The following is a 13,110-nucleotide window of genomic DNA, read 5'->3' on the forward strand; positions in this document are numbered from 1 at the left end:
CCACGTGCCACAACTAAGAGTTCACATGCTGCCACTAAAGAGTCTGCATGCCGCAAGTAAGAAGCCTGCATGCCGCAACTGAAAATCCCGCATACCACAACGAAGATCCCACGTGCTGCAACTAAGACCCAGTGGAGCCAAAATAAATTTTAAAATATTTTTTTAAAAAAGAAAGGATTTGAATAGAAGAAGAAAATACAGAACAAGATCTACAAATGGCCACTGAGCACATGAAAAGATGCTCAACATCATTAGACATTACGGAAATGAAAATCAACACCACTAGATACCACTTCCCACCCACTGAGAAGGCTAGAACCAATAAGACAATAACAAGACAACAATAATAAGTGGTGACACAGATATGGATAAATTAATATTGTAAATCAACTATACTTCCACATAAAAATATGTGAATAAATTAGAACCTTCATTCATTGATGTGGGATTGTAAAATGGCACAGATATTTCAAAAAACAGTCTGTCAATTCCTCAAAAGCTAAACACAGAGTTACCAAATGACCCAACAATTCTACTATACATATCTAATAGAAATTAAAACATATGTCCATGAAAAACAGTGTACAAGAATGAACATAGCAGCATTATTCATAATAGCCAAAAAGTGGAAACAACCCAAATGTCCATCAAGTAATCAATGAATAAATAAAATGTGGTATATCCATAAAATGAATTATTATTCAGCCATAAAAAGGAATGAAAACATACATACTATAACAATGGTTCTATGAAAGAAGTGAAAGATGGCTTCTTTCACTTACCACTTATAATAGTAAGTGAAAGAAGCCAGTCACAAAAGACCACAAATTTTGTTATTTCATTCATATGAAATGTCTAGAAGAAGCAAATTCATAGGGATAGAAAGACAAGTAGTTCGTAGGGTCTGGGGGGAAGGGAGAAAGAGGAGCAGGTGCTAATGATATACCAACTCTTTTTAGGGTGATAAAACTATTCTAAAATTTTATGGTGATGGTTGCATAAAAATTGTAAATACACTAAAAATCATCTAACTGTATACTTTAAAAGGAAGAATTTTACAATATGTGAATTTTATCAATGAGTTTTAACAAAAAATCAAGGTACACATCATTTTAATCTTACAAAAATTATTCCAGAGTTAAAATTAAAAAAAAAGGAGGAAGCACTCCCAGCTCACTTTATGAGCTTTATGAGCTCACTTCAGTCTAGCATATCTTTGATATGACATGTAATAGCTATTGTGATAATAAGGAATTCCCTATAACCAAAAACAAATAACAAAGAACGGCTATGTCCAATATGCTAGAGAAATTATCAAGACAAAGAGCACTTAAGAAGAACTCTAAAGAAGTTCCTTCTAACTCTCACAATTCTATGATTTTATGATAATGGTATTCACATCATTAAGTACCAACATTAATTTCTGCCAGTAAAATCATGCTTACTTTTGATAAACCTACGAAAACTAGATTTCAATGGAAATTTCAATAGAGAAAAGGAGAGAGAAATCGACATTAAGTCAAAATCAAAAATTGCAAACTGTACCTGCTTTTCAATAACAGTACTGTGGTAATCTGAACGATATCAGGATTCAGACACTTACATCCTAATAATATGAACAAGGTGTTGACCTATTTAGCACTGTCAAAAAATCTGAGGCTTGTTATTAAAATATAGATTCACATTATTTACTTTGTGACTCAAAACTTCTCCAGGTTCACACAGTTTGAAATGAATACATCAAAGTTCAAAAGGGTATGAACCTGCAACTGAAAACACTGAAACATCAGAAATCAAGTATTTACTGAAGAAAGATCCATGGCTCCAATCATCACACAATTATCTACTTTATTTAAATAAATGAGTAATCTAGAAATACATCATGCTTGCTGTAAATAATGTATTCATTTGATTATATATTTATGATGCATCCATTCATAAGTCAAGTGGCTTAAATTAAAATCAACCTACTTATAATTCTTAGTTCAGCCTAATGCAAACATCTGAAACTAACTTTCTTCTCAAGTTAATTTTATCTATGTTTAGCATTTCAGTGATTATACTGTATTCTATATGATCTTTTGTAGATAGTCTCCATATATACATATATATATATATATATATATAGTCTCTATATATATAAAAGGTGTGGCTATCAATAAACATCATCACTTAGTTCATTCACTTTGTATATCTCTCTTTGTAGATCTACTTTGTAGATCACTTCGTTCATTTCCATGCAGTTCTTTCAATGAGAAGACTGATTCAGAATGCACTGGCATTAAAAAAAAAAGCAGTAAAACTAAAAATATCAGTATAAAATATAATAACCGTAGTATAATAACCATAGGAAGACTTTTTAAAAAAAGTACCTTCTTCAAGGATGGGTCGTGGGATGACAAAAGGAATCTCCTGCAGAGGTTCCATATACTTGTGGCCAGCACTAACAATCTTTATTTGAGGCAAACAGAGGACAAGTGTTCCTGGCATGCTGGTTTGTCCATGGTACCAACTTCTTACTGTTCCAGGAATGTCACCAGATACAATTGTACTTGGGGAAGGCAAGCTATCACTTGGGATGAACACACAACAAGATTGTACTTCAAGCTAGAAAGAAAAGCAGAATCAAAATATCTGGATCAGACTAAATTTGAGAGTAAATGTATCCTCAAACATTTAATATCTTTACCAGAATACACAGACAAGCCAAAAAAAAGAAAATGCCCCATACTTATGTCTTTATGAGTTACTTTCACTAAAGAATACAACAAACACTTGAAAAGGTATTGTTTCTTGCTATAAATTTGATCAAAAGAGCACAGTGACATGAAATGAAAACACATCTGCCTTTCCACAGTTCCTTCCAAGAAACATGATTGAGTTAGAAAATGTACTGGCAAAAAAAGGTGAGAAAATCCTCCTTTTTTTGCAGTTCATTACATTTTGTTAACACCAGCTAAGGCCTTAGAACGGACTAGCATTTTATTGCTCTTACTTTAAAAAATAAAAAACCACAAACAGATATATCTATGTGAATTTGTCCCTTACTTCACATACTGAAATTTAAGAAAAGAATATTTTAAATGTTCAGATTACATCTCTAGACAAACATTAAAGGAGAACATGTTTATAACATATAGTAATGAAAAAAATTCAGGAGACTTTAAAAATCAGAGTGTTATTCCTTACTTTTATCATACTTCAACTTATTACCTAAATTATGCTTTCAAGTGAAATTTTTATGTTCCCCTATCCCCAGTGTAGTTACTTAGGTTGCCAGGGCCTAAAGGAGTTAAAGTAAGACTAAGCAAGACCAAATAAAAAATTAAATACATCATGAGTTTTTAATTCAAAAGCAATGTAAGTTAAAGCTTATTAGTCTTAGGTGACTCTCATACAAGGTAATATTCTGTACCTGGTTAGTGAACTGCCCAAACAGCCTACCATACTTAAATTATTTTTAAGAAAATACAAAATATAACCTTTAATTTTCTATAAAATATTTGGCATACAAAGGCATACAAAAGTATTATCTAATAAAAACTAAAATTTGTTTGCTTGAAAAATGTTTGGATAGCAACTAAGTCTAGCAACTTAAAATAACAAAGAGATCATATTTTACAAAGGATAACTAAGAATAAAGTAATATACCTTCTCTTGGGGTTAATATATTCCTTAGTGAGAGCATGATATGTAACAGGTCTGGAATTCCTTGATATGATAAATAATTTGCCAGTCTTACAAGTTAAGTACACTTACTCATCTTCCCTTCAATATTTCTGTGCATGGACAAACTGATGAACTCAGTGAAGAAAAATATAAGTAAAATTTTGCAAAATAAAAAGTACATTCGTTCATGAAGTATGAGATTTTTTAGTTTTAGAATTTTATCTTGTAGCTTAATTTAAGCATGTATATGGTTAAGCAGTTCATTGTCGATTTAAGATCACAACATTTTTAACTTCTGAAATAGAAGTGTATATTGTCTCAGATGTATTACATTTATGTTTTAAAATATATAACTGCATTAGTGATGTTAAAGTGCACAAGTTAAAGTGGCACACTGACAGCATATTCTCCTATATTAATTATGGTTTTAAGGTCAAACAATGAAGGGTCAGTGTTTAACACTTTATGTTAGATTTTTTAAAAAATATTTATTTATTTATTTAATTTATTTGGCTGTGCCGGGTCTTAGTTGCGGCATGCGGGATCTTCATTGCAGCATGTGATATCTTTTAGTTGCAGCATACGCGAATTCTTAGTTGCGGCACGTGGGATCTAGTTCCCTGACCAGCAATGAAACCTGGGCCCCTTGCATTGGGAGTACGGAGTCTTAGCCACTGGACCACCAGGGAAGTCCCTGTGTTAGATATTGATGCTATGTTGAAAAATGCTTCCAACAATGTGAGATAATTAGTTTAATATGCCGCCGTACACAGATTTATACATAGATGTCCTGAGAAACAAATTTAAATTGTGCCAAAATTTCCAAAATCACAAGATATTCCAAATTTCCACTAATTTGGAAATAATTTATTTAATCAAATTAAAACAACCTGAGCAATGCATACAGAATCAACAGTATGTTAGCCTGACATACAAAACAACTGTAAAAAATAAACTTTCTAAAAAATGATGTATATTGTGGGGATTCTTTTAATGATAAGAACTAAAACATATACATAATCCAAATTGTTCAAACTTATTATAATGTTACATCTATTATGTATACTAAAGCTATCACATAAATCTTTTTACACTTTTAAAATAACTGTTAAACTGTATGTCTAAAATTGTGGTTTTAATGTAAAATGTTGAGTGATTTATGTAAGTGAATATAAATCTGCAGCAGTAAATTTTGTATTAATGTAAGGATCTGACAATCCAAGGGAAAGAAAATGAAGTAATCTGCCAGTAAGAAGTCCTCAAACCGGGGGTCAGATCATGTTCATGGAAACCATCTGGTTGGGACCCTCTGAGCCACACCAAACACAAATGATCTTTTAAAAAAATATCCTATTCATTAATGCATCACAGCTGCACTGAGTGTTACTTCATTTTTCCATGGCAACATCCTTTCTGTTTCAAGGATCTTATTTCAGTTTTGGTAGCAACATGTTCTTTTGCCAATATTGAACACATTCATGTGTTAAAGTGAAGGGATTATTACAAATTCTTGAAGTAGAACCACCTCTATTTTGATTCCTATTAGGTCAAGGGCTACATATCTAAGTATCATATGCTGAGGATAAACCAATAAAGTAGAAATTATTCGGTATTATTTTAATAAATGAAATGATTGTCATGCATTTTTTCTTAAGTTCCAAGTTCCGTTTTTTCTGAAGTTTCAAGTGCTGTTTCAAAAGATATATGCCATTTGTACCCTCATCCTCCATAAGTAAGGTTTGGTAAACTTTGCTTTTTCTAATTTGTGTGCTCTATAATTGTGACCATAACTGAGTTAAAAAGAAGAGACTAAGACAGGTTTCATTTATACATTAACCTAATAAGCATTTTAATTAGCCCACTGTCCATTATATAGAATAACTTTATATAAATGCTTTAAAATGTCACACCATATTTTCTGCCCTTTTAAATAATGCTCCTATTTCCCAAATAACATGTTTTCCTTTCTTCAAAACTTGAAACTTGGACTTCCCTCATGGCACAGTGGTTAAGAATCCGCCTGCCAATGCAGGGGACATAGGTTCGATCTCTGGTCCGGGAAGATACCACATGCTGCAGAGCAACTAAGCCTGTGCGTCACAACTACTGAGCCTGCGCTCTAGAGCCCACGAGCCACAACTACTGAGCCCGCAAGCCACAACTACTGAAGCCCACGCGCCTAGAGCCCTGCTCCACAACGAGAAGCCACCGCAATGAGAAGTCCGCACACCTCAACAAAGAGTAGCTCCCGCTCACCACAAGTAGAGAAAGCCCGCACACAGCAATGAAGACCCAACGCAGCCAAAAATAAATAAAGAAATAAATTTATTTAAAAAAAAAAAAAACCCTTGAAACTTTAGTGATAATTATAGTTAGAAAATTTCTACAGAATGAAATGTTCTCTGCATGAATGCATTTTACTCCTCAGGAAACAGTTTCAAATAAAAAATAAAAGTGAAGAAACATTGCAGGTTGTATTTTCATTCACTTTTTCTTTCTTTTATTCATGCATTCTTTAACATCCACCATTAACTGAGCTGGAAGTCAGGAAAACAGAGACTAAAGACATAGTCCCAGCATTTAAGAAACTTGAAACAAGAAGATTTTAAAATACTAATAGCCTTACATAATTTTCACTGGAGCATAATAAAGTCTATAATGTCAGACACTGTGCTTATTTTGTTCATGCTACAGTCTCAGTACATAGTACAGCGCCTAGCATATACTAGCTATTAAATAATTGTTAAATAAGTGAACACAATTATTTTTATTAGCACCAGATATTGATGTTAATTAAAATAACTGTTTAATGCATGTTGTTCATCATTTCATTTCACAGAGACACCTAGTAATTAATAAAATTGACTTGTCAGCCAGATGGGTTCATCACCAGCTGTGGAACCTTTGACAAGTTATTTAGTCTTTCCATGACTTCAGAATCTTCATCTGTAAAGGAGGGAACTCAGCTTTGATATAAAGATGTAACATATTAACTGCCACCTAAATGTTCACTAAATAAAGTCAATGAACATACACTAAATATCTACTATACGCTAGATTCATATATTAGTTCTCATGGATTTATAAAAGATGTTCACAATACTTTTATTTTAAAATGCTGTTGCTTATTGTTTAGCTATCTATGCATACAGAGGCCAACAAAATAAGTAGTATTATATTTGCACTATGAAACATAAATAAGCTACAGCCCAAATTGTTTTCTTATTCCATAAATTCTCAATACATTATGAAAATATTTGGGATATCTTCTCATTTTGTAGAAATCTAAATATATACAATTTAGGGCATTAGTTAAAAACCTCAAAAGTGCACCTTGTCTTCTTTTCCACAGTGAGTGTTACAAATCTCCACACTTTTCCCATAGATACTTGTCAAGGGAAGACATGAAAAAAATTCCTAGATTTGTATTCCAGACTTCCTCTTTCTAAAAAACTACCATGCAATTGCTGTCACTTTTTCAATGCCTATAAATAAAAATATGGCTCTGTGTGCAAATTTTAAGTATTAAATGTAAATAATTACTTTCATAATTAATGTGATTGACAACTGATATGTGCAGCCTAAAATGTCTTATCTCATCCTGGAGATAAGCCAGGAAGTTCACTGGACTTGAGAACATTAAGTGTATCATGCAATATGATTACTGCATCACTGGTCATATGCTATGTATAACTTTCTGGGAGAAAAAATTCAATTGTTGTAGCTTAACTGGCTTATGGTGCTTGAGAAACTTTGACACTCTCACCAAAATCTCACAGAACATGGAAAGTCATTTCCTAAAAGGAATAAAAGATTATTAGCAAAAAGAAGGAGATCAGGATGCTTTGTATGGAAAATAAAGTGTCCATTACACTATACTGTCCACAGTCAGAAGACTTCAGAAACTACAGAAAACACCCAGGAAATGCCATAGGACAGCAACACGATCTTCAATGTAAAAGACAAAAAGACTTGAGTTTGGCAAAAACCAGGGTAATGTTCTCCTTTATTAATGAATTCTAGGTCAGAGTACTTCTATTTTGTCAACCGCTTGCCATTGCCAATTATGTGGTTCTGGAATAAAAAATGTAATAGATAGGAGCTTTGCTGATGAGCAGACGGAGAAAAATTGCAAAAAAAATGAGCTTATGCTAATCTATGGTGAAAAGGACCCCCCCAAACCAAATTCATATTAGAAAATTGTTCAACACTACATTTAGCACTATAAAACAATCCAATTACAGTTAAGTATGCAAGTTCTTTTTCCCACTGAAAAACAAATAGGTTATCACAAATATTGTTGATGTCTTAATGCAATGTACGGCTTTCTAAAATAAGTAAAAAAGTTCATGGGCTTAGTAAATATCAACTTTGGCTCCAAAATCAACTTTCCAGAAACTCTGATTCCAAACACATTTACTTGCTCAAACTTCCATTAAAAGAATAATCCTTCGATGGCTTTAAGTTATGATGTTTTGTTTAATCTGATGACAACTTCAGGGTTTTCTTTTTTATATTTTGGCTCATAAAATGTCTTGGACAATGGAAACAACTTTTTAAAAAAACTCAGTTTCTTCTTAGGTTGTTTCCAGCTCCGGGCAATTGTGAATAGAGCTGCAATGAACATTTTGGTACATGTCTCTTTTTGAATTATGGTTTTCTCAGGGTATATGCCTTGTAGTGGGATTGCTGGGTCATATGGTAGTTCTATTTTTAGTTTTTTAAGGAACCTCCATACTGTTCTCCATAGTGGCTGTACCAATTCACATTCCCACCAGCAGCCATAAAAAGAAATGAAACTGAGCTATTTGTAATGAGGTGGATAGACCTAGAGTCTGTCATACAGAGTGAAGTAAGTCAGAAAGAGAAAGACAAATACTGTATGCTAACACATATATATGGAATTAAAAAAAAAAATGTCATGAAGAACCTAGGGGTAAAACGGGAATAAAGACACAGACCTACTTGAGAATGGACTTGAGGATATGGGGAGGGGGAAGGGTAAGCTGTGACAAAGCGAAAGAGAGGCATGGACATATATACACTACCAAACGTAAGGTAGATAGATAGTGGGAAGCAGCCGCAGAGCACAGGGAGATCAGCTCGGTGCTTTGTGACCGCCTGGAGGGGTGGGATGGGGAAGGTGGGAGGGAGGGAGATGCATGAGGGAAGGGATGTGGGAACAGATGTATATGTATGACTGATTCACTTTGTTATAAAGCAGAAACTAAAAAAAAAAAAAAAAAAAAAAACTCAGTTTTAGGGCCTAGATTTTGATCATTGAATCAGAATCTAGTTTTATTTTTGACCTTTTTCAGAATATATTAACATTTGGAAATGTCTAAATATATAGTATGTATAATACAGGCCTGGGACTAGGAGTGAGGCAAGCAAGGTGCCTTGATCATTTTCAAAACAATCTATACAAATATACATCATTTAGTACTCCCATAATTAAATGTTAACTTATACACAATAAGCTTAGTCAACTGAGGAACATCAGACTAAACTGTACACTTAAAAAAATGGTTAAGGTAAATGTTACATGTGTATTTAGCCAAAATAAAAAAGATAAAAAAATAAAAAAGAGGAACATCAGTATCTTTACTTATAACTAATCCATAATGACATATAAGATTAAGTTCATTGTTCGTGATAAAGCTAATGAAGGCACTGCATCATTACAAAACAAGCAAAAGAACCAAAAGAATTGCATAAGAACGTTAGAATTGGAAATACCTTAAACATTACTTAATCTAGCCATTTCATATTACAGATAAGCAAAGTTAAGCCCAGAGTTAACATCCAGAATCTGATAGTGCTGAACAATGGCTCCTTGAAATTCTATACATCCTTGGCTTCCTTGAACTCTCTGACCTTTCCTTCTACATTTCTGATCATTCCTTTAGGGTTTCCTTCAAGGATACTTTCTATTATACTGACTACTTTAGAAATGGTATCTGCTTGGCCCACTGCTCTTTCAACTTAACATACTTTTTTGAATTCTCCTAGTTTTAACCATCTGTAGATGATTTCCAAAATTATATTTCTTCCTTAAACTCCAGATATGAATATTCAGTCTAAGAGATACCTGGATATCTCAAAGGCATTTCAAATACATGTGTAAATTCAAACCCCCAGTTTGCTGCTAACCTTGAAAAGCTGCTTCTCCTATCGTGTAATGGCAGCACTATCTACCCAGATCAGAACCTGGAATGCCAGTTAGACTCCCTCCTTTCTCTTATTCTCCAAATCCATTAAGTCACTAGGTTCTGGTGACTTTACCTTAAGTCTCTCAGGGTTTGCTGTCTAACTTTCCCTATCGTCTAGTGTTTTGAAACCATTGTTTAATATACTTTATCCATTTTTTGGTTGTTTCAGGCAGAAAGATAAATCTGGGCCCTGTTACTTCATCCTGGGCAGAGGAGGATGTTCTCCAGAATATCTTATGTTGTGGAATGTTCATGTGTTTACTTATTGGCTTACAAATATCATAACGACCTCATATCACTTGGAATCTTAAATTGGAAGATTTTCCTAGAGCCGTCAAATTATCAGGTAACCTAATACTAGCTTTCTTAGTCCCTGTTACAACGACTTCTCAAAATGATATCAAAAAAGGGTAATTACACTAAATTAGTCCATTTTTTTAATGGAATGGGTAAAGGGAATAAGGTTATTTTTGATACAGTTACTTATATCATCATGAAATAATATTTAGAACCAAAGTAAACTTCAAACAGCTATATATTCTTTATAGCTATTATTTCTGGAGAATGCTATAAAATCATCTAATTCTATAAATCAATAAATACTAATCTGAGATAGTATCCAAATTCACCATGAACCTGGCAGAGCATGCCCTAGGTATCCTTTCAGTAAATGACATTTACCTTGACATCTCCATTTTTCTTTTGGATCATAATAGTTTTCTAAGGGATCTCTCTAAGAGACACTCCCCACAAAATGCTTCATAGAATGGTTCTTTGCCTTTTTCCTGCTAGACCAACAGAACTGTTATATTTCTTTTGTCTCCTCAGCATCTAGCACAATCTATAACAAATATTAAGTGCTGAATGTGAGAATGAATGAAAGAATAATAAATGGAGGGAAAGAGCATTCTATAATGTATTACTAGGCAAGTAGCTGTTTTAAAAAATAAAGAGTTTATACTAGGGTACTAAAAGGTTAACCTGCTTATGATCATTAAGTAAATACTTATATTCCAACAGAAATTTTTGGGAAATACAATGTTTAACAGAAAGGATATAAGAAGTTTCATAAAGTGAAGTAGGACATATTAAAGAGCAATAGGGCCTTGGAGCGAATCCTCAAATTATATTCCACCTCTTTATCAACTCCAGAGCTACATTTCTGAGGAAAGTACAAGATAATTAATATTAAAAAGACACATAAAGTCCAAGAGATCTGTTACAGTCCCACTATAGTAGAACTTCTATTTCTATATATATATATTGCATATACATACTTCATACATATGAAATGAATACTATATAAGGTTATTTTGGTATCAAAGCACTTTCACTAGAATAGAGGAGGAAAACTGAGCAAAAAAAGAAAGGAGCTCTGTTGCCAGGAAAAGAAAGCTGTAGATGAGAGTCAAAAGAAAGCAAATTTTTGTAGTAGGATAGACATCTAAATTTAAGAGATATGTCCATGAAAATCTATTACACACTAAATAAGTCTCAGAAAAGACACAAGGAAAACATACCTTTCCTACCACAGTTTTTGGTCCCAGTTTAATGAAGTCAAAATACAACTAACTTCTGAATACAACTGGCTTAAAGTACAGTGCTAACGAAAAACATGATATGTAAGGTAAAGTGCTAGAAAGAGATCTAATAATATTTGGATTATTCCTTTCTTCCATGAAATATTACTTGTGTCAAACTATAATTTAGAACCTCAGATTGAACTATAATCAGATGAGTTCACTGTTATTTATTTATATAATAATTATAGTAGAAATATGTGCTCAAAGTAGTTACTCATCTTCTTAACTTACTAATCACTTTAGCATTTACATTTATTGACTACTAAATACACCATAGATTACTCTGTCTAGAAGATTACAAAATAATACATAAGAAGATTATGGGTATTACTCATCAGGGAAAAAACATTTTATTTTATTGGTGATTTAAATAGTAGAAACAGAATGTGTTAAAACAGTGAAATTAGAGGACCACATAAAGGTCAGTAAGGCATTATGTAACACAAGAAATAAGAAAGACTTCTTAAGTTTATTTTTTTATGACCACAGACTAGAGTAAGCTAAGAATGCAGATTGAGGTTGACCAAATTGAGAAAAAGAATAAAACTGAGATACAGTTGTCCATGTACCATCCTCATTCCCATCAGTAATATATGTCCTTGAGATTAAAGATCTTATCATAAGAGAAGCTACATATAATTAAGTGAATAAATATAAATAGTTACCAGGAGCAAAACCACACATGGTCTAGTTAGCTCTACCATGTGGCATGGGTAAATGCTTGTACAAGGACTGAGTGATATACAATGAAAGACATCATAAGGAGATAGTCTTTATTATAGATTAAGGAAAGTAACATTGAATATGTGTTCAGCAATATCTTAAAAGCACTGTCTGTTTTCTGCTTCTACAATCAATCTCAAACAATGTAAAGGCACTAAATGTTTCCTACACTCATGTTGTCTCACCTTCCTATCTCATGCCACCAATGTATCAAAGGAACCTCTAGAGGAGGAACACAGGTAAGTCAACACGAGGAGTTATTAGGATAATATTAATAGCAAAGGCCTCATGCTGGCAGAGATTGGTAAGACATAGCTGATGTCTGTGAAAAAGTCATGTTTCCTGCAAGTTAAGAGTTAAAACAACAACAAAAGAATGACAAAAACACTTTCTCTCTCCCCCCTCTTCTCTTAATTTTATATAAGCAGCATGCTCAGAAAAGAGAGGCTGTAAAGGATTGCCAAAACCCAGGTTACTGGCACTTGTATTAAATAGTATTTCAAATACAGATGACCCTTGAACAAAACAAGGATTAGGGTCACTGAACCCTCGCAGCAGAAAATCCAGATATAACTTTACAGTTCACCCTTTGTATTCACTGTTCTTAATCCACGGGTTCAACCAACCACAGACCATGTAGTACTGAAGTATTGAAAAAAATCCACATATAAGTGGACCTCTACTGTTCAAACCCATGTTGTTCAAGGATCAACTGTAATCATATTTACATGATGATATTAGGGAACTGTAGATGTCTTTAGATATATTTCTAAAAAGTGATTTAATAAGGTTTTGTTACAGTAATCAGACTATATTATAGCTATGCATAGGTGTTTGTATCACTTTTCTATACTGCATAACAAATTACCACAAATGTAGCAGCTAAAAACAGCACATATTTATTATCTTGCAATTTAGATGGG

The 13,110-nt window shown here is 33.1% G+C and overlaps 1 protein-coding gene across 9 annotated transcripts in view; it reads right to left on the bottom strand.

Annotated features, from left to right (window-relative positions):
* The window catches only part of VPS13B (vacuolar protein sorting 13 homolog B), a 791,361-nt gene that overhangs the window by 443,941 nt on the left and 334,310 nt on the right, over positions 1 to 13,110 (bottom strand). For all 9 annotated transcript variants that reach the window (XM_082600778.1, XM_082600779.1, XM_082600780.1 and 6 more), the window contains one exon: positions 2,373 to 2,607. In XM_082600778.1, coding sequence (XP_082456904.1) covers positions 2,373 to 2,607 — 235 coding nt within the window. The remainder of the gene's footprint in view (positions 1 to 2,372; positions 2,608 to 13,110) is intronic.

This window comes from Mesoplodon mirus (assembly GCF_964341445.2).
Source record: "Mesoplodon mirus genome assembly, chromosome: 16".
Lineage (NCBI taxonomy): Eukaryota > Metazoa > Chordata > Mammalia > Artiodactyla > Ziphiidae > Mesoplodon > Mesoplodon mirus.